The 20,972-nt window shown below is 43.3% G+C and overlaps 1 protein-coding gene and 1 pseudogene across 1 annotated transcript in view; one reads left to right on the plus strand and one right to left on the minus strand.

Moving 5' to 3' along the window:
• The window catches only part of LOC124606408 (dipeptidase 1-like), a 164,293-nt gene that overhangs the window by 61,260 nt on the left and 82,061 nt on the right, over nt 1–20,972 (plus strand). Inside the window, exon 2 of the mRNA XM_047138388.1 lies at nt 9,300–9,476. Coding sequence (XP_046994344.1) covers nt 9,315–9,476 — 162 coding nt within the window. The 5' untranslated portion in view covers nt 9,300–9,314. The remainder of the gene's footprint in view (nt 1–9,299; nt 9,477–20,972) is intronic.
• Nucleotides 14,946–15,062, minus strand: LOC124608134 (annotated as a pseudogene).

Here is a 20,972-nt window from a genome sequence, read left to right on the forward strand (position 1 = left end):
AAGTAGGTCACCTTCTCTCCAGAGGTTCCCATTTGGGTTGCCGAAGCATCTCCGTAACCCTTATGCGTTTTTCGAACCTACCAGTAACAAATCTGACTGCCCGCCTTTGAATTGTTTCGATGTCTTCCTTCAATCCGCCCTGGTACGGATCCCAAACACTCGAGAAGGACTCTACAATCGGTTGCACCGCGTCACATATGCGATCTCCTTCACAAGTGAACCAGTCTCTCCTAATATTTTCCCAATAACATGAGGTCGACCATTGGACTTGCCTACCACAGTTCTCACATACTCATTCCAAATATTATCGCTTTGCAACGTTACGGCCAGACATTTAAATTATCTAGTAATACTGCATCCGAACATTACAGGTTTTTCCTTCCTGCACATAAGCATAAACTTATATTTTTCCACATTTTGAGCTAGCTGCCATTCGTCACACCAACTAGATTGGTAGTGGGAAGTTCCTATGGGATCAAACTGATGAGGTCATCGGTCCCTAGGCTTACACACTACTTAACCTAACTTAAACTAACTTACGCTAAGGACAACACACACATCCCATGCCCGAGGACCAAGTAAATACGTATACTGTTCCATCGAAATTGTTTAAAATGTTTTCGGTAAGCGTCTAAAATAACTGTACAGTTCTACGAATTACTGTTGAAGTAGATTGATATAATAAATCACAAGCTTCGGATACAATGAAATGTCGAGGCTATATTTCATTTATAAAACATACAAAAATAAAATGCATTGGAGTATGCTTTAGTCCTGTTTGCTATAATAGAGCCTGGTTGAAGGGTGCATCATGGTTCAAAATGGTTCAAATGGCTCTGAGCGTCCACACCTCGTGGTCGTGCGGTAGCGTTCTCGCTTCCCGCGCCCGGGTTCCCGGGTTCGATCCCCGGCGGGGTCAGGGATTTTCTCTGCCTCGTGATGACTGGACGTTGTGTGATGTCCTTAGGTTAGTTAGGTTTAAGTAGTTCTAAGTTATAGGGGACTGATGAACATAGATGTTAAGTCCCATAGTGCTCAGAGCCATTTGAATTTGGCTCTGAGCACTATGGGACTTAACATTTGTGGTCATCAGTCCCCTATAACTTAGAACTACTTAAACCTAACTAACCTAAGGACATCACACACATCCATGCCCGAGGCAGGATTCGAACCTGCGACCGTAGCAGTCACGCGGTTCCGGACTGCGCGCCTAGAACCGCTAGACCACCGCGGCCGGCGATGCATCATGTATTTGTGCAGAGGAATTGTGATCTTTTGTCAGAATATGTGATATTGCATAGTGAACTGCATTGCTGGCGAACGTTTTACGCCATTTATATTCGTAAAATTTATACGCATACAAAGTATTGTATATCAGAGCTCTGTCTTCATCTCATTTACGAGCACTTAAGTCAATGTGAGAGCTTATTAACAGATAACACATGTATTATCCTCTGTTATGCTATAAATAAATATTCCCATCCTATCCTACTGCACATTACAATCATAGCACTATTAGTAAGCTGTATGATGTAGACAGATGGAGAGACTTTACGACATAAAGCTTATAAGTTTGTGTCATTGGTGTGCACTATCTTTGCTACGTGCACAGGCAGTATCTTTAGTAAATGTATTTCCGCGCCAACTGACTTACCTCCACATGTTGTGAGTGTACCTGAACTTGTATGTGTGATAGATTATTAGAACGATGATAACATCAGCAGTTCAGTATATGTTGAACAACATATTGCGAAGTAATAAGTGTCGTACCTGTCGGATGTTTTGGGACTCCCACAGTCAAAAGGCTGCATTTTGGCGACATGTACTCTGTCAGTTTTATATTCTAACAGAATGCAAGTAATGGACATTTATCTCCAGTTGTTACAACTGAGCTACTTTCTTAACGAAATGTTTGCTGAATTATGTATATACACCCTGTGCTTCACTTTTGTATTTTTGTGTTTAGGTGACTTTGCAGTGTTACTTGAAAATGGTCATAAGGCCGAATTTGCAGTAGTACAATAAATATTTTAAACATTCAACGGTGACTATGATGTCTTTTAGAAATATTGTATGACTGTGAATCCCAACCATGAGAAGTTAATCAAATTTGTATCAATTATACTTACGGAGCTTGAATCGTTCAAAGTTTAAGGGTAGATGCTACATGTTGTACCGAACTGATCGTGTTGAGATAGATGTCCTAGAGATGGATGTCCTAGTATCATAACTTTAATTTATATCAGGTACTCAAACGAGTGCCCAGTTTTCTCAATGCACAACTCAATGTGCCCCCTAAACAACGTACGGACGTGATGTAAAGTTGGTGGCGTAACGGAGCCACAAGCTTCCTCGATGCACAGTTTGGAGTCATGGTACCTTAGGTGGAAGAATGTTTCCTTACACTGCCGTGTACAAGGCAGGTGCAAATGTACAGTTTAAAGAAACAAGTTTCGTTCTTCCACAGACTTTGAAGTGGACAAACACGAAATACACATGTAACGCGTTCTTTGACATGTTGCTGCTTCTCGGCGAAATAAGAGATGATCAGAATGAAGTATCCATGGCTGCTGGAAGAGCTCCGTTCTCCATAACGTTTTTACGTACAATTTGAGAAGACACGGCGGTAACAGACGACCAGCAGGATGCAGGGATATGGAAGTGTTTCCCTTAGCTACCGCATACCGCGATCATCATATCAGTTGTTGCCTTCACTGGAATTAATCAAGAACAGCTGCGAAGATAAGAATCATAGAAGTCGATGCCCTCTGTGTAGCAAAGCATTTTAAATCAATAATGGCAGGGCCTCCGGTCCAGATTGTATACCAGTCAGGTTCCTTTCAGGGTATGCTGATACAATAGCTACATATTTAGCAGTTATATACAACCGCTCGCTCACAGAAAGTTCCGTAACTAAAGACTGGATAATTGCTCAAGTCACATCAATACCCAGAATGGGAAATAGGAGTAATCCACTGCATAAGAGGCATATCTCACTAACGTCGATATGCAGTTAAATTTTGGAACATATACTGTGTTCAAACATTATGAATTACCTCGAAGAAAAGGATTTATTGACACATAGCCAGCACGGATTCAGAAAACATCTTTCTTGTGAAACACAACTAGCTCTTTATACTCATGAAGTAATGAGTGCTATCGACAAGGGATGTCAAATCGATTTCTTATTTTTAGATTTCCTGAAGGCTTTCGACACTGTCCCACACAAGCGTCTTCTAACCAAACTCAGTGCCTATGGAATAGCGCCTCAGTTTTGCGACTGGATTCGTGATTTCCTGTGAGAAAGGTCACAGTTCGTAGTAATAGACGGAAAGTCATCGAGTAAAATGGAAGTAATATCCGGCGTTCCCCAAGGAAGTGTTATAAGCCCTCTATTCTCCCTGATCTATATTAACGATATAGGAGACAATCTGAGTAGCCCTATTAGATTGTTTGCAGATGATTCTGTTACTTACCGTCTTGTAAAGTCATCAGATGACCAAAACGAATTGCAAAAGGATGTAGATAAGATATCTGATGGCTCGAAAAGTGGCAGTTGTGCTGAATAAAGAAAAGTGTGAAGTTATTCAAATAAATACCTAAAGAGATCCGCTAAATTTTGGTTACGCGATAAGTCGAACAAATCTTAAAGCTGTAAATTCAACAAAATACAAAGGGATTACAATTACAAATAACCTAAATTGGTACGACCACATAGATAAAGTTGTGGATAGAGCAAACCAAAGACTGCTATTCTTTGGCAGAACACTTAGAAGGTGCAACAGGTCTACTAAAGAGTCTACTTTCACCACGCTTGTCCACTCTATTCTGGAGTATTGCTGTGCATTGTGGGATCCGCATCAGGTGGGACTGATGGATGATACCGAAAATGTTTAAAGAAAGGCCCCTGGTTTTGTATTATAGTGAAATAGGGGAGATAGTGCCACAGGCATGATACGTAAATTGGAGTCGCAATCATTAAAATAAAGGCGTTTTTGTTGCGACGGGATCTTCTCATGAAATTTCAATCACCAGTTTTCCACTCCGATTGCGAAAACATTCTTTTGGCACCCACCTACATAGGGAGGAATGATTATGACGCTAAAATAAGAGAAATCAGGGCTCCCACAGAAAAATTTAAGTGCTCGTTTTTCTCGCACGCCATTGGAGAGTGGAACGGTATAGAGACAGCTTGAAGGAGGTTCATTGAACCCTCTGCCAGGTACTTTATTGTAAATACCCGAGTAACTACGTAGATGCAGGTGTAGGTATGCATCTATGTGGTGAGTAGTATTCTGTCGCAACTTTCCCCCGTACCACCTACTGCGGAAACAGGAGCTGAAGGGGAGCGATTTCAATCGGAAAACAAGTGGTTTCACACGGACATCCACAAACTATGGCACAGTGAACCCTCATAATATTCAGCAATGGGCCGCAGAAAATACTAGATGGGAACCTAATGTCGACTGTCAAAACTGATGGTCCATTACAGATTTGTGTGCAATTGTAGGAAATGAAATCATCAGTCCATACTACTATGCGGATACTCTCACAGGTGAATTGAACCGAGCCTTTATCGTCGACTGTTTCATTGCCCTCCTTGAAAATGTCAGTCTAGACATTAGTGATCTGCCGTGGATGCAGTACTACGGTCACCCATGCCGTTCTGCACATTATGTTGTGCAAGAGTTCAACAACAGATTACCTGGAAGATCGTTAGGACTCAGCGAACCTCAAGAATGGCTCCCAAGGCACCAGCACCAGTGGATTCCTTCTTGTTGGGTACTTAAGGAATCGTGTTTATATGACCGTGACCACAGTGTATAGAGGAATATGTCGCTGCGTGACACCAGCTTGTCGTGCAGATGACGCACTGAGTTGTGTACTCAGAAGAATGTGGACTCGCTCGAACACCTCGATTAAATGAGCGTTCCACCTCCATAAAATTCATATGTTTACAGATAAATATGTAAAATATTATAACTCGTGCATGTTACTCTTCGAAAACTAATAAACGTGGTACACACCTGCCTAGATGAATATTTTTTTACTTATAATCCTGTAAATGACAGAGAAACACGTTTTCCGAAACAGCGTGCAACACATGGAAATATTATAGATGTAGAAATACACACACGAATGAAATTACCGTGAAGAGAAGCCACCACTGTAGTAACCTCAGTAATTAAATGGAGTGGCACACCACAAGATCTAAAAGTCTTTGATGTCATACAAATTACAGAAATGGAAAGGAAAACAGTACTAGGAAAAAGGAAAATTTAATGAAATGTCGTATAACACAGAGATAAACTTGTTACCCGAAGGAGAACACATAGGGCGTTAGTTTTAAATGCACAAGAGCGAGGAGACAGATGGCATGTATATACCACAAATTTTTTGAGGGAGATGTTCTGAACCACGTTGAACGTGGATGAGCGTAGATGTTGAACTCGAGTGCAGTAAACGTCATAATCAAATTTGATAAGGGAGAGACGGCTTTTCAGAAACGAAAGTAATGCTTGGTCATTAGAATAGAGCAATATCTTTATTAAAGGGTTTCGGGAGCGCATAACAGTGGGGAGTTCCAGGGAAGAAAAGGAAGCTTTTGTTACCAGACATTACAAAGAACGACACAGGCATTGCCTGTAGCTAATTACGTGCACTTACCTCGTATTGCATTAAGGGGACACGTTTCCTGTTTTTAATATTAAATTCCTACATCAAGAAAAATAACAGCATGATAATAACTTTCCTTTCTATTTCTTCTGTGGCAGACAGAGGCTTCATATAGATTCCAACTATTTAAATAAAAAGCAGTCGTTCATTGTGTATTTACATTTCATTAATATCTGTAGCAACCTATTTCGGCAGTCTAATAGCTCTTTACAGAGAAAAGCTGTGATCGGACTGTTCAGCGCAAGATATGCCACTGTTGTAGTCTCTGACTACAAAGAAACATAGTAGATTCCGATTATGAGTTTCGCCCATTTCAGCAAGGTACATACTAGAAACTGAAGGGACTCCCTTTGTTTCTTTTCACTTGCAAACAACAGCACAGGAAATTCCTTACAAGCTACCTGCCTCTCTTCAATTTCATAGTAGCTCTGGCTTTTGGTTTATGCTCTCAGTTACTGCGAAGTGTTCCAGACTAGTAGGCTTTATAAATAATTTTAACAAGGCGTCACAATTATAAAACTTGTTAACAGTAAAACACATACCTTTTCTTCAAGCAGGTTTAAAACAACTCCAGATGCATGAATTTTCTTCTGGCATGCTACAGTATATTTTTAATTTGAGAATTGTAACTCTGTATTCTCAGATTTCACAAAGATTCACCACATTCTCGAGTTTCAGCGGCTGTCTGGTAAAGGGACGTCCACACCACAATACTATTGACCTGTCAGTGCAGTGATTCCTGTCCAGAACGTATTTATAACTCGTGAAGCTATGGAAATGGTGCACAATTGGTTTAATTTTGTTGAGACTGCAATTGTATTACAAAGAGATCCAGAACATGCCAATGCGGACATTATAAAAAGTAACATTACATGTGCTACAACAGTTCCAGAAAAATTAAATTCAATAAAATCTCGAGAGAAAAGCTGATGTCCTCCTACAACGTTCATAAGTTTTTTGTCTGAAACATACATAATTTGTCCGACTATTAATGTATGGAACAAAAGAAAAGAAAACAACTAATTAACAAGTGAACTGATGACAGAATTTTACGAGACTGCTTCAAGCGCAGCTACTCGTTGAGCAGAAACAACACTGTACCTCGATTAACTTCCACGCATCAGTGTTCTTTGTAGTGTCTTCTATCTGACGACTGCAATCACTGTAGTGTGAGTCCTCACTCAAAACCTCACCTGAAGGTCGTTCGTAGACATTATGCCATCTGAGAAGTCGTCCGGAAAATTATCCCATTGTGATTCGTTCATATTAACTATATATGGAAGCTCTGCATCACTCAACTTTGTCTTGTTATCAGCCATCTTAGGTGAATTGGCCACAGCTAACTCAAAAACATCGCAATCCACAAAGAAGTCTTGATATATGCTGATGAAATTACATCGAAGGCGTGACCTATTTTATCGAATACGGTTAGAAATACGGTAATTTGGAAATAATAGCGATACGGACTTATTACGTGGGGCGTTCAGGACGTAATGTAGTACTTGTTTCTGAACTCAGGTTGGTTTTATTCAGGATTTTAATACACCATATCATTCATTGTACTCTTGGCTATTTTCGAAATATAATTTCCGGTCAAAGCGATAGCCTTACGCCACCTTAGTGGGAGGTTCTGTATGCCCGCAGAGTACGACTGTACGGGTCGACGTCGGAGCCAACGTTTTGCTCCATCAATAACGTCCCTTTCATCCACGTACTGCTTTCCTCGGAGTGATCCCTCATTTGGCCAAACACAGGAAGTCGGAAGGTGCGAGATACGCTCTGTAGCAATGATGAGGGAGAAGAGTCCAATGAAGTTTTGTGAGCTCTCCTCGGATGCGTAGACTTGTGTGAGGCCTTGCGTTGTCGTGGAGAAGGTTGAATTCGTTTGCACTTTCGTGGCGCGAAACACGTTGAAATCACTTCTTCAGTTTCCTGAGGGTGGCGCGATACACACCCGATTTTGGCGTTGCACCCGACAGACGACATCCAAAAGAATAAGTCCTTCAGGGTCCTAGAACACTATCATCATTACATTTATCTGCTTAGGGTGCGGGTTTGAAATTTTTATTCGGAGGACAGGTGGTGTGGTGCCATTCCAAGGACCGTCGTTTTGTTTCCGGCTCGAAGTGATGAACTCATATTTCATCACCTGTGACGTCGTTGGAAAATAATGGTAACGAATAGCCTCGTAACGCGCCAACAATTCCTCACGGATGGCCCTTCGCTACTCTTTATGGTCCTCTGCTAGGTTCCGGGGAACCCAGCAGACATGCACCTATGTGTATGCCAACTCATGGACGAGTATGTCAGCACTACTAACACAGACATCCAGTTGCATATGACGTGTGTGATTGTGATCCATAGATCACCTTGAATGAGAGTGTCCGCACGTTCCAGCATTGCAGGAGACACAGCGATATGCGGCCGGACGGCACGCGAAAGGTCGGACAAGTTGGCGCGACCTTGTTGCTATGATAACAAACGCCTCGCACTACTATTTACTGTGCGTTTGTTCACTGCCGGGTCTCCGTAGAAAATCTGCTGACGTCTATGAAGAATATTGCTCTGGTTTTCCGCCAAATGAATCTCAATGAGTGTTCTCTGCTTGGAAAGCACCTTCATTTCCAACACCATTTGAACGTTACGTATAGCACCGCCAGCTATCGGAAATTTATGAAACTGTAGGACGTCAAGCGGGAATACTACACTATATCCCACACCGAATTCAACATGTTTTCAACCGTAACTGGCCGAGATAAAATGTGTTCTATTACTTACTGAACGCCCCTCATACCAATGAAATAACAAATCAGATCTTATGAACAACTGGGCTGGGCTTTCGAAGGCAGCCTGCACGTCTCGGCCGCTCCAGCCAATGTGCTACGGAAACTCGTTCTCTCCCAGTTTAGTAACGGAATGACTGGAACTGGGGACCTAGTAGCGACAGTAGCGACTTCGTCCCCGCCATTGTCCTCAGTGGTTGACAACCCCACAACAGGCTACAGCGGTACACTCAGCCCACTGCCGCCCCACACCGAACCCAGGGTTAGTGGGCGGTTCGGTCCCAGTGCCCCTCCCCCCGCCCCCCGGGAACGTCTCACACCAGCCGAGTGTAACCCCAATGTCTCCGTGGTAGAGTAATTATGGTGTACCCGTACGTGGAGAAAGTGTTTGCGCAGCAATCGCCGACATAGTGTAACTGAGGCGGAATAAGGGGAACCAGCCCGCATTCGCCGAGGCAGATGGAAAAGCGCCTTAAAAACCATCCACATGCCGGCACACCGAACCTCGACACTAAACCGCCGGGCGGTTTCGTGCCGGGGACCGGCACGCCTTCCCGCCCGGAATGTAGTGCGTTAGACAACACGGTTAATTGGGTAGGCTTGGAGGAACAGTAACTCCGTATTATACGAGTATGTAATTCTGCAATGACACGCATCAAGTCGTGATGTTGAGACTGCCCGTAGTAAAGCCGAAACGATGACATCCGATCGTAATATTAATCGTTCAACAAAACAAATGTGTATTACTTAATACGTAGACTACATGTGTTCCTTGTTTCTGTGTAGTAATAACTGCCCACTGACGAATGAGAAGCACGTTGTGACGTTGCTGTGTTGCAGAAGGTGGTGCGCGAGATGAACCGTCTGGGCATGATGGTGGACCTGTCGCACGCGAGCGTCGCCACCATGAAGGACGCGCTGGAAGCGAGCCAGGCGCCCGTCATCTTCTCACACTCCGCCGTCTACGCGCTCTGCAACAGCTCCAGCAACGTGCCCGACGACGTACTGAGGTCCTTGGTATGTACGTTCAAGAAGCTATTCTTCGTATGTCCAACGGAAGTCTGATGCAGAATTAAAACTGTCAACAAGAATGTCACACAAGTCCAATGCTGCGTTCGCAGTTTGGTGTTCAGTTTCGTTAAGCTCTAAGGAGAAAAATACCGACGCACCACGAAGCAATTATCCGAGTAGGACGGAAATCGGTAGAAGAGACATACACATACAGACAAACTAATAATTACTATTTCAGATAAACTGAATAATTTCTTCCAGAGATAGAGCTCCACAAATTAAGTAAATAAATTACGCTTTGAACTGCCTCTGGCACTAATGCAAGCAGTTATTCGGCTTGGCGTTGGGTTACAGAATTGTTGGATGTCCTCCTGAGGAATATCGTGCCTAATTTTGTCGAACTGGGGCCTTAAATGGGCAAAATCCCGTGCTGATTTGAGGGCCCTGCCCATAATGCTCCATAGATTCTCAATTTGGAAGACATCGCGCGACATTGCTGGCCAAGGTAGGATTTCGCAAACACGAGGACAAGGAACAGAAAATCTCACTGTGTGTGGGCGTTAATTTGCTGAAGTGTAAGGCTAGGATGGCTTGCCTTGAAAGGCAAGAAAAAAGGTTGTAGAACATCGTCAACGTACCATTGCGCTGTAAGGGTGTCGTGGATGACAAGCAAAAAGGTCTCGCGATGAAAAGAAATGGAACCATGGACCATCACGTCTGGCGGGTGACTGTTTGGTATACCGCCGCAGTCTTGCGTGTCTCCCAACACGTTTTCGCCGGTCATCGGCAGTTCACTTCGTAGCCAGACTCATGATTGAAGAGAGTTGCACTTCAGTCAACGGGATTGCAGGCCGAAGACATTCTGAAGACGCCCCAGACAGTGGTGGGGCACCAACCTGACTGTCATACGCCATATGACCCGACCACCATTAGCGATTGTCTTGGGGTGTCATTTCTTTTCACCTCAGGATCCCTTTGGTTGTCATACACGGTAACATAACAGCACAATGCAACGTCGAGGATATTCTACACCCCGTTCTATTGCCTTTCATCGCAAGCTATCCTGAAATTACATTTCAGCAAGATAATGCGTGCTTTCGTGCATCGCAAATCCTGCCTTGGCCAGAAAAATCGCCGAATCTCCCCCAAAACGTGCACGTTTGGAGCATTAACTGCAGGGCCATCGAACTACTTCAGGAGTTTGACAATATAACGCGTCATTAGGTCAAAATTTGCCATGCCCGAAGGGTACCATCCAGAAATTCTGTCAATCAGTACCAAACCTAGTAACAGCTTGCCAAGGGGCCAGACCTAGACCAATGCGTGTTTGAATTGTACAATTTGTGAAGCTTTTCCTCTACAATATATAATAAATTTTTTCAGAAATTGTTATCATTTGTATGAACGTGAACATGACAACCGATTTACGTCCAATTCAGATAATTCCTTCGTTTTGTGTCCTTTTTTGTATTAGGGCGTATCTGCATCTAAATGGCTCGTAATTGTGGCCCTCACTATGGTGTGGAACGAGTCAGCTTTACAATTACATTTCACACTTTCAGTACAAAATATGGCAACAGGCTGACAATTAAATAATCATTCAGACACACTCACACACATAAACAACCACACACACACACACACACACACACACACACACACACACACACACACACACACACACAGATTGTAGTGTTACACATTCTGATTTTTTTTTTTTTTTTGCATTGGAAGAAGTTGTCACTTGTACTTCTTTTACTTAACAAATTTTTGTACAACATAGGGTATGGTCAAAGCTTTTCATGGCGTTCGTACATAGTTTGGTACCCGAAAAGCCCCAGCATCTGTATTTTACGATATCTCTCATAAGTGTAGACTACTTATGTTAACGTCTACTGTTTTCTTTCTTCAGAAACCATAGTAACCCTTTAGAAAACAGAGTTGTTCTGGGATGATGATTTAAACTTTAGTGCTAATGGGCCACGGTAATGTAACTGACTGAGAAAACAAACCCTTTTGCGGGAACTGCTTAGTCGAAAGTTACGAAGGCAAATCGTGGTGGTATTGCCTTAGCAGTGAAATAGGAGACAAGTAATTGTGTGCACAATGTCATAAAACGGTATATTATTAACGTAGTTACTGAAACTGTAGGGACGGCGAGAACAACCAAAAAGGAGGCACACTTCAGGAAGGGTGGCAACAGCAAAACTACAGTCTCACTGTAGGTGTTTGTACGCCGACGTAGTCCTGACGCCAAGTACTGCTGTGCTGCATACTTACCCTCACTTTGCTGCACGTCTACCTCTGTCGGCTGCGTGACAGACAGAGGTGGCGCAATGGATAACATACTGGACTCGCTTTAGGGGGGACGACGGTTCAAACCCGCGTCCGGCCATCCTGAGTTACGCTTTCCGTAATTACCCTAAATCGCTTCAGGCAAACGCCGGGAAGGTTCCTTTGTACGGCACGGCCGGCTTCATTCCCCATCCTTCCCTAATCAGATGGAACCGATGACCTCGCTGTTGGTCCCCTCCTTCAAATCAACCAACCAACCAGTCGAGTGCGCGCCTACTTCTTTTGGTGAAGGACGTTCACCAGACGCTGAATGCTCAACAGTCGTGTATGGGGCCATGAGGATTCCTATATTCCTGTTATAAAGGAATATCAACAAAGTTTGGTTTAAACAGTTTTATATTAAGCATATTGGTCAGAGTGGGACCTTCCCTTCACTCCCTTCCCACTCTAATTCCATGTAGCACCACCTTCAGCTTTGATACTTACCTCAGGTCAGCGAGGAAGAGAGTGAACAAGTTTCCTTATGTTTTTCATGTATAGCTGCAGCAACTCATTGGTAATTTGTTCCTCAAAGCTACCCAACTTCGGTGATGTTGATTCCTACATGTCACCCACTGCTCCAAATAAACTCTGACATTCTTTGTGGGAGTAAGATCACGTGATTTAGCGGGCCACGTGATAGATGACATTTGGTGCCCTAGTGTGCGTCAAAGCAAGAACACACGCAGCCCAATGTTTGTAACGAGTGGCCCTCGGCGATGTAATTTATGAAGATTCTCGCGTTGGTCGGTTGAGGCATGTAAAATGAAGAAAAAGTTACGTGCGACTTGTTGCGGCTCTACAATTTTAATTTATAGCGGTCACTGTACAAATGCAGGCAAATGCGTGCGCTCGCTGACTTGCTGACTTGAGGCGATGTACATCATTATCGAATTTGTTATGTGAGGATTACTAATAAAGAGTCTGGTATAGAAAACTTTCTATCTCAAGGCATGATAAGTCGGTGCACCTTTAGAGGAAAAACTGTAATTATGATATGTGACACAAGGTGTCTCGAAAGAAAGCTTATATCTAAAGAGCTCGCTGCGAAAGCGCAGCACATCGGAAGAGAGAAGAGAGTGAGGAGTACGTCGTTGCTTGCTTGGCCTTAGGAATTCAGTCTATGTGCAGTGCCTCTCGGAAGCGGACCACGCGTTGTGTGTGCCCGAATTTCACAAAAACGTTGACTCGGCGACTGTAGCACGGAGGATATTTTGTAGTGATTGTGGACTGCAGGACTGCATAATGTAAATGCTGCTCCAAGTGTTCCCCTTATCCGGAAATGGATCGAAACGTTTGAAGAGGCCCGTTAAACACTGGCCATACAGAATTACCGGTGGCCAGGGTCATCAAGAGCGGACGAATCCGTGGAAAGAGTAAATCGGCCTGTTCGTAGCAATCCAACCTCTCCATTCGTAAGCGTGCAAGTTCCTTAAATGTGCTTATATCATCACTGCACCGCACAGTTAAAAAAATCCAACTAGTGAAAGAATTAAAGCCTCAAGATGTGAGGCATAGGCCGCAGTTCGTTTGTGATGTGACTGATTGCCCTTCATTTAACAACATTTTGTTTTCTGATTAGTCTCAGTTTTATCTGAACGTTCACGTCAACTACAGTGCACTACAGTGCACCTAATAATAAACAGAAGCATGAGAAACCGCTTCATTCGCCAAAAGTTATTGTGTGGGCAGCGATATTGGCGCGTGGAGTAACAGGCCCGTAGTTTTTCGAGGACGAGAATGGCCGTGCAGTTACAGTGATATTGGAAGGTTATGTGACGATGGTAAATGAATTTTTGGTTCCTGAGTTGCAAAACATTTCTGATTATAATCAAAGAAGATGTGTACGAACTTTCAGCACGCTGGAGTAACTTGCGGCAGCAAATTCTGTTGCTCAGTAGAACGGAAAACCAGTTCAAGTTGCAAACATTTTATTTTTCATTCCATGATAAGTTTTGGGCCTAGACATATTTTCAAGGCAACTCACAGGGCAGAAAACTAAATTTACACTCATGCACAACATAGTTATTATCAAGTTCGTAAGCGCATGCCAAAGATACAGAGCATATCGTTATAAACTTACGTAACAAAGTCGAAAATGGCATTTCGCAACACGTCGAAAAATGTGTAATGTACATTGTAATGCGTACAGGTAACGGGCAGTTTACTCCTTGCTCTGTCGTAAGAAAACCTCGGGATTTCGTAATACATGCCGTTTGTGGCGATGCTGTGTACTATTGGTCAGTGATTTTTAGTATTTGACTCTTTTTGGTAAAGATTTTAAAAAGTATTTATTTTATTGAGTACTTGTACGGCTGTTGTGTGGATTTTGTATTCTTAATGACTGTAGAACGTTTTAATAAATAAAAAGGTTTTCTATAACCTGATGGGGCGCCCCCTTCCCGATGCTTCCTTACGTCAGGTGAAGGAGTGAACTGCGAGTTATATGTATGCACTGTAATGTGCATTACACTTTTTTCGACATCTTCGGCAATGACATTTCAGACTTTATTATGTACGTTTAAAACGACATGTTCTGTATGTGTGGTATATGCTTAAGAATTTGGTAATAAGTGTATCACGCGTGAATGTAAATTTGGCTTACCGCCCTGTAGGTTGATTTGAAAATGGGTCTCGGCCCGATACTAGTCATCGAATGAAAAACAAAATATTTGCAACTTGGACTGGTTTTTCTTTCTATTAAAGAAGAAGTTTTCAGTAAGATGGAGCCACAGCACTCACATACAATGCGTCTATGCTGCAAGTTCGTGAAAGGTTTCCTGGTAGATCGTACTCCAGGAGGGACGATTATAAACTGACTCCCACGCAGTCGAAATTTGAGCCCCGTGGATTTTTTCTTGTGAGGATGTGTCAGATGTAAAGCGTTTGTCAATAATCCGACATCTCTTGAGCAACTGAAAGCAAAAATCAGTAGCCAGGACTCCGTCTTCAGGCCACAAGTGGCCCATCGGGACCATCCGACTGCCGTGTCATCCTCAGATGAGGATGCGGATAGGAGAGGCGTGTGGTCAGCACACCGCACTCCCGGTCGTCATGACGGTTTTCTTTGACCAGAGCCGCTACTATTCGGTCGAGTAGCTCCTTCAGTTGGCATCACGAGGCTGAGTGCACCCCGAAAAATGGCAACAGCGCATGGTGGCCGGAATGGTCACCCATCCAAGTGCCGCCACGCCCGACAGCGTTTAACTTCGGTGATCTGATGGGAACCGGTGTACCCACTGCGGCAAAGCCGTTGCCAAATATCAGTAGCCAAATGGCAGCGATCTCTGTGTCTACAATCCGAGCCGTCTTGCAAAATTTTGGTCATGGTCTAAATGAGTGCAGTAGGCACTCTGAGTTGCATTTAAATGGCGTTATCTTTCAAGAAGTAAATTCCTGAACTGTACAGTAAACTTTCCTTTGAGACACCCAGTGGGGTATTATATACTGCATTCTGTCACGGTCGCTCCCCGCTAGACCGCGGATTGTAGGTAAAAACCTATTTTGTTCCTGAGTTCCTATTTGCATAAAATTTTGTACTTATGCGTTTCTTGACTATTTACACTTAATAGCGTTAATTCTATAGGACCTAAAAAAGCCTATTTCGACGTTAGTGCCTATTTTTGCCTATTTCGGCTTTAATATCCTAAAAAGTGCCTATTACATCATATAAGACAGTGGCTTCAAGTTTTTCCACACTATGCGAGAGATGGAAAAAAAAAATATTTTCTGCCCAGCGTGCAGCAAGGTGGCTAGTTGATATGCGCTCATGCTTCGTATTTGCCTAACACTTCGATCTTTTTTTATTTTTTTATATCGCTATCCCTGTTAATACCAAATACTCGTTATAGGTGTTTTATTATTCATATGTAAAAAATAGATCACGGATCTTTAGGTTAAATTGAAATCTGGTGAATCCTCTGAAAGAAACAAGTTCGGCAGTGATTTGTGTTATGCACTTGCTGCAGCAAACATCCCCTTTCGGAAACTAAAAAACCCTATTTTCAGAGGTTTTCTTGAGAAGTACTGCCATCAGTCTATTCCTGCAGAGTAAACTTTACGTAAGAATAATGTGGATTCAGCTTACAATGCTGCATTGCACAGAATCCGAGAAGATGTTGGAGAATCTTGTATATGGATTTCTGTGGATGAAACTACTGACAGTCTTGGCCGTTACATTGCAAACCTGATTATTGGCAAGCTAGATCCAGATACTCCATCCAGGGCTCATTTGGTATACTCAAAACAGCTTGCAAAAACTAACCAACAAACAATAGCACAGTTTGTGAACAATGGGCTTAAGGTGCTATACCCAAACGGAGTGGATGAGAATAAGGTACTTCTGGCCGTCACTGATGCTGCTGCATATATGATAGCAGCGTTTCAACTATTAAAAGTGTTCTACCCATTAATGCTGCACGTAACTTGTGTAGTGCATGGGATCAACCGCATAGCAGGGCAAGTAAGGCTACAATTTCCGAATGTAAATAAAGTAATATCTATGGTGAAGAAAATTTTTGTTAAGGCACCATCAAGAATGCAGGCATTCAAAGAACAGCTTCCAGATGTCCCATTACCGCCAGAGCCTGTTGTCACCCGCTTGGGACACGTGGCTGATAGCAGCAGAATCCTATAGTACGCATCTCTCAGCTGTGCAGAAGGTGGTTGATACCGGAGGATGCTGCATCCGTAACTGCAGCAATGGAGTTACTCAAAGATTCTTCTTTAAAACGGGACTTATCTTACACTAGGGCCCACTACACATTTATGGCAAGAATAATTTCACACTTAGAAGGGTCAGGGAGACCTATCTACGACAATATTTCTTTGCTTGAAGAAGTCAAAATGAAAATTAATGAAGCGCCATGTGAAGTAGGGGAAACAGTACGGGCAAAAATGCAAACGGTTTTGCAGAAGAAAACTGTCCTGAAGGAGTTGTGTGCAGCTGCCAACATACTTAGTGGAAAATCCAGCACTCCTGACTGCAGCATTCCTATCCAACATGTGCCGAAAATGAAGTACGCTCCTGTCACGTCTGTTGATGTAGAACGTTATTTTTCAGCTTATAAATTGATTCTGATTAACTAGCGCCACAGTTTTTCACTAGAAAACCTAGAAAAGATTTTGGTTATTTATTGTGAAGCCAACTATGGTCATCTTTTTTACGGAGATCTTTACCTTGCAGGAACTCAAAAATATTTGGAGTTATGTTCAACATTAATGTTGTAGATTGCTGTGCTCTGTAACTGTGTAAATATTCATTCTACTTGTTTTCAAGACTAATCAGATGTTCATACTGTCAGCACTGTGTATTTTAATTTATTTTTATTTTCTCTGCATCATTTTTATTAGAGCCTATTTTAGGTTTTATATAACCTAAATGAACTACTGAAGGAGCCTATTTTAGGTGCCTAAAACACACTTTTTTACGACCTAAAAATCCGTGGTCTAGACTCCCCGCACAGAAATAAGCTGCGCCCGCATAAAAGACGCAGGCAGACTGAGTCTGACTTCAAACAAAATCAGCATCTTGGACGTCGGAGTAATTCGATGAGACTGCGAAGCAGGGGGGAAGCAATAGCTTTTAGCTTTAATCAAAGACCACTGAGGTATTCAGACTGAGTGATGCTGGAAACCGGTGGGCTGCAGAGACAGGACGAGCCAGTGAGAGACGGAAGAGCGGAGCGGTTCCGTCGCTGAAAGGCGCAGCGCCGGGCGGCTACGGTCTTTGCGCCGGGGAGACGAGACGCTGCCCGCCGCCCCGGCGTCGCCTCTATACGAGCACGGCGCCTCGGCGCTGCTCCGGGTGAGAGGGACGCCGGAGGAAAGAAAGACTGCGCGCGTTCCAAGCGCTGCTCGTTTTGTTTGCGGTAAGGTCTCCCGCAAATAGCCCGGGAAGTCGCTCTGTCCCCCGGGAAATCTATGACACAGCGCTGGCCGAGATGCGATACGTATACGTGGCAGCGAGTCCGCGTGTTTATGTGTGTGCGCGAGCATGTGCCCGTGTGAAGCACTGAGTGCCGCATACGAGACAGCGTCCTCTCACCACGATTTCCATTTTCCATCTTTACAGAATTACGCCAACGGAGCAGGGATATCTTTCAGCGTCTGCTTGCAAATTCTTTCGAAGCGGAGAACGTTCCGAACGATGGGTCTTCCCGTAGGGGTTCATCGTATTCTTTTCTGGGGTAACAGACACTTAGGGCAGAGTTTTATCATTAACTTAATACATGCGAAAAATGATTACAGTTAATAAGAAACACGATATATAAAATCTGAAGGCAATTGCAAGTAGCGGGTACGTAGATTGAATTCGCTATGTTATTCATTTTGTAGTGGGATTGAGTCCACCAGACAGCTACAATTCCTTTCGCGAATATTGTTTGTAGGCTTAAATTACTCAAAAAATGTCAGTTCGTCAACTTGACCAGCAACATTCCTCAATTCCTCTTTCGAACAGGATATCTTAATCCATTCCTGTAACAAAGTTAATACGTATCTTCAGTTTCATGCGTTGATCCTTTGCGATAATATTAACCAAGTCCAATACTTTCACAATGCATGTAATTACGGTAAATTTAACAGATGTGCCTGACTGTGCTTGTTGACAGTGGTAGAATGTCATAGTACGATATACACAGCCACATCTACAATGTGAAACATACGTCTTTACACAGTTCTCTCTTTGGCGGTTTGAATGTTATTTGACTTTCTTCTCAATATTTGAATGTATTAACTGTAAGGAACTGAAAATTTAAATCATGGTGTTCCACTGGAACACATGACATTGCGTAACACGATACCCATATGCATCATTTTATAATATAAGAAAATCTTGCGATTGCATAAAGAAGTTATGCAGCATCAGTGGATTTGGTGATTCGGTGATAAAAGAAGCGGTAGAGATACGTCTGCACGAAAATTTAACTAAGCGAGACAGTAGTTACCATCGCAGGACAGCTTGGGATCCGGCAATAAGGGAAAATTCGGCATGAACGCTCCGATCCGTAGGGGACCGCGGCCGGCGCTGATATGAACAGACACCGGGAATCGACGCCCGCACTCGGGTGCCCCCCCTCCCCTCCCACCCAAACCACCGGTGGCGCCAAGCACCCGGTACGATTCCGCTGGCACGTGATTGGTCGTCAGCCGAAATCTGATGGCGGTCCTGCGGCTACAAAGGCTCGCGGCAGGCAACATCCCGACACTTCGCCTGAAGATGATGGATACGCAATCCATTGAAACGCTGCAACCAGAAGACGACGCCACTTGGCTGATAACCCGTGATGATTTCATAGCTAAGAAAATGTTGTTAAAATTATTTTTATGTACATGTTACAGTTTTTAGCAGTTTTCTTATACTTTTTACAGCATTTAGAATGGAAACAAGCATTCTATAACCGTCAGTTTCCCAGATATAGGAGCCGCTATTTCTCATTGAAGCAGCTCCTCTGCTGTCACAACGAGGCTGAGTATACTCCTTTACAGTCGTCCCACCAAGAAAAAATTCTCTGGCAGTACTCGGAATTGAATCCGGGTCCTCCACATGGTCGTCCCATATGCTCGTCACTTAGTTACGGACTCACACACATATACCTTCACCGCAGTGTTGCACACAGAACCGGTACTCGTTTAAGCAGGTGACGAGGTGCCGCTCCTGTCTAAAGTGTTTTCGTTGTGCACCCAACTGTCGGCGGGCCATTCTCTGTTCCCACGTCATAATGTAACGCAGCAGCAGTCGTCCAAAAACAGTCACACTGTCCGTGTGTGTACTGGTCTTGCTGCTAAGTAGTTCATTTCCTGATAAAGGTACGTCAATAGGTGTATGACTTTAACGACCCAGCAAACTCAATATGTGTGTCCTCTCGGCGCTAGTAACGTGTTGCTGTTCAGATCCCGCCTAGCGTTGAGTATGGCCGTCCTGAGCCCATCGATACTGTATTCACGTGGCAGCCAAGCGATCCCGAACAATGCAAGTAAGAATATCGCAGAATGATACTCTCAGTCTGGATCACGAAATCCAACACGTGCTGGTAGACATTAATTCCTTCTCTCACGAGGCATAACACGACCTTCCCACAAATCACCCATATTTAGGTACGATTGCTTGAAGAGAGACATTGTATGTTATTTTAAGTTATGCGCAAAATGTAGATCGCGCTCCTCTTGCTACACCGTGCGACTGCGCTAAGCTGCTAGTCGTTTCCATATCCAGACGTTTACTCACTTTATGTCAAGCTGAAGTTGCAGTTTTAATGACCGGCAGGCTATTTACAGTTACCAATAGCTTTGTGAGCTACAGAGATGTGTCTGAGAAAGCGCAAATCAGCGTGCGTGTTTTACTTTTTCCATTCGTCTACTTCTCTGCCCAGATTTCCAACGTCCCCTGTTACGTTCTTTGCTTGCAATATGCCACGCACAGACTCGTATTTTCTTTTTTGTGTGATCCATTGCATAAATACAAAGCCGAAATGCCTGGTCTATTTTACTGGTTTGAATGGTTTTTCTTCTTGACAGCACAATTCATTGCACGTGGTACGGTCGATGCATACGCATGTTCCCATAAAGTGTTTAATAACTGATATAGCGTAGGATTTCAGCCGGGATGGCATTAGAATATATTTGAACTACGTCGGTTTGTCATGTCGTAGCACTTTTGGCGAAACATGGTGACATTTTCACACGTTAGCCCCGTGTTTGTGTCATCGAGAACTACCGTTGTTCTGCTACAGGAAAAATGAGTTGATATCTCTGTTAAGAAAGTTACTTAGTTGACTTCTGTGTTTCTGGTGTTAACAAGGGCAACACAATTCGTAGTTTTGGATTCATGAGCTTTTGTGAAAATTCATATAGGTGAAATTCATTTAGCAAGCATTTGAATGGGTGCGACTGGTTTTTCACTGTGTAAATTCATGGGCTACATACAACCAAATAAGGAATTCGAAGCGGAGTAATTCATACCGATAGCAATTTTAATGACAGTCTGACATTAGCGCTTATTAAAGCGGCGCACGAAAGAACGTTAATATACCATGAAGCTATCAGTATTATCGATACAGCCCAATACACAGTGTGGTTATAGTTAAACTTTCGCTACTTCGGCCAGTGGAGACGGAAAACTATCTAACGTTCGCGTAGGAATGATTTGCGGACTGTGTACGGCAGGAT

Source organism: Schistocerca americana, chromosome 3 (genome assembly GCF_021461395.2).
Source record: "Schistocerca americana isolate TAMUIC-IGC-003095 chromosome 3, iqSchAmer2.1, whole genome shotgun sequence".
In the NCBI taxonomy this organism is placed as follows: Eukaryota; Metazoa; Arthropoda; class Insecta; order Orthoptera; family Acrididae; genus Schistocerca; species Schistocerca americana.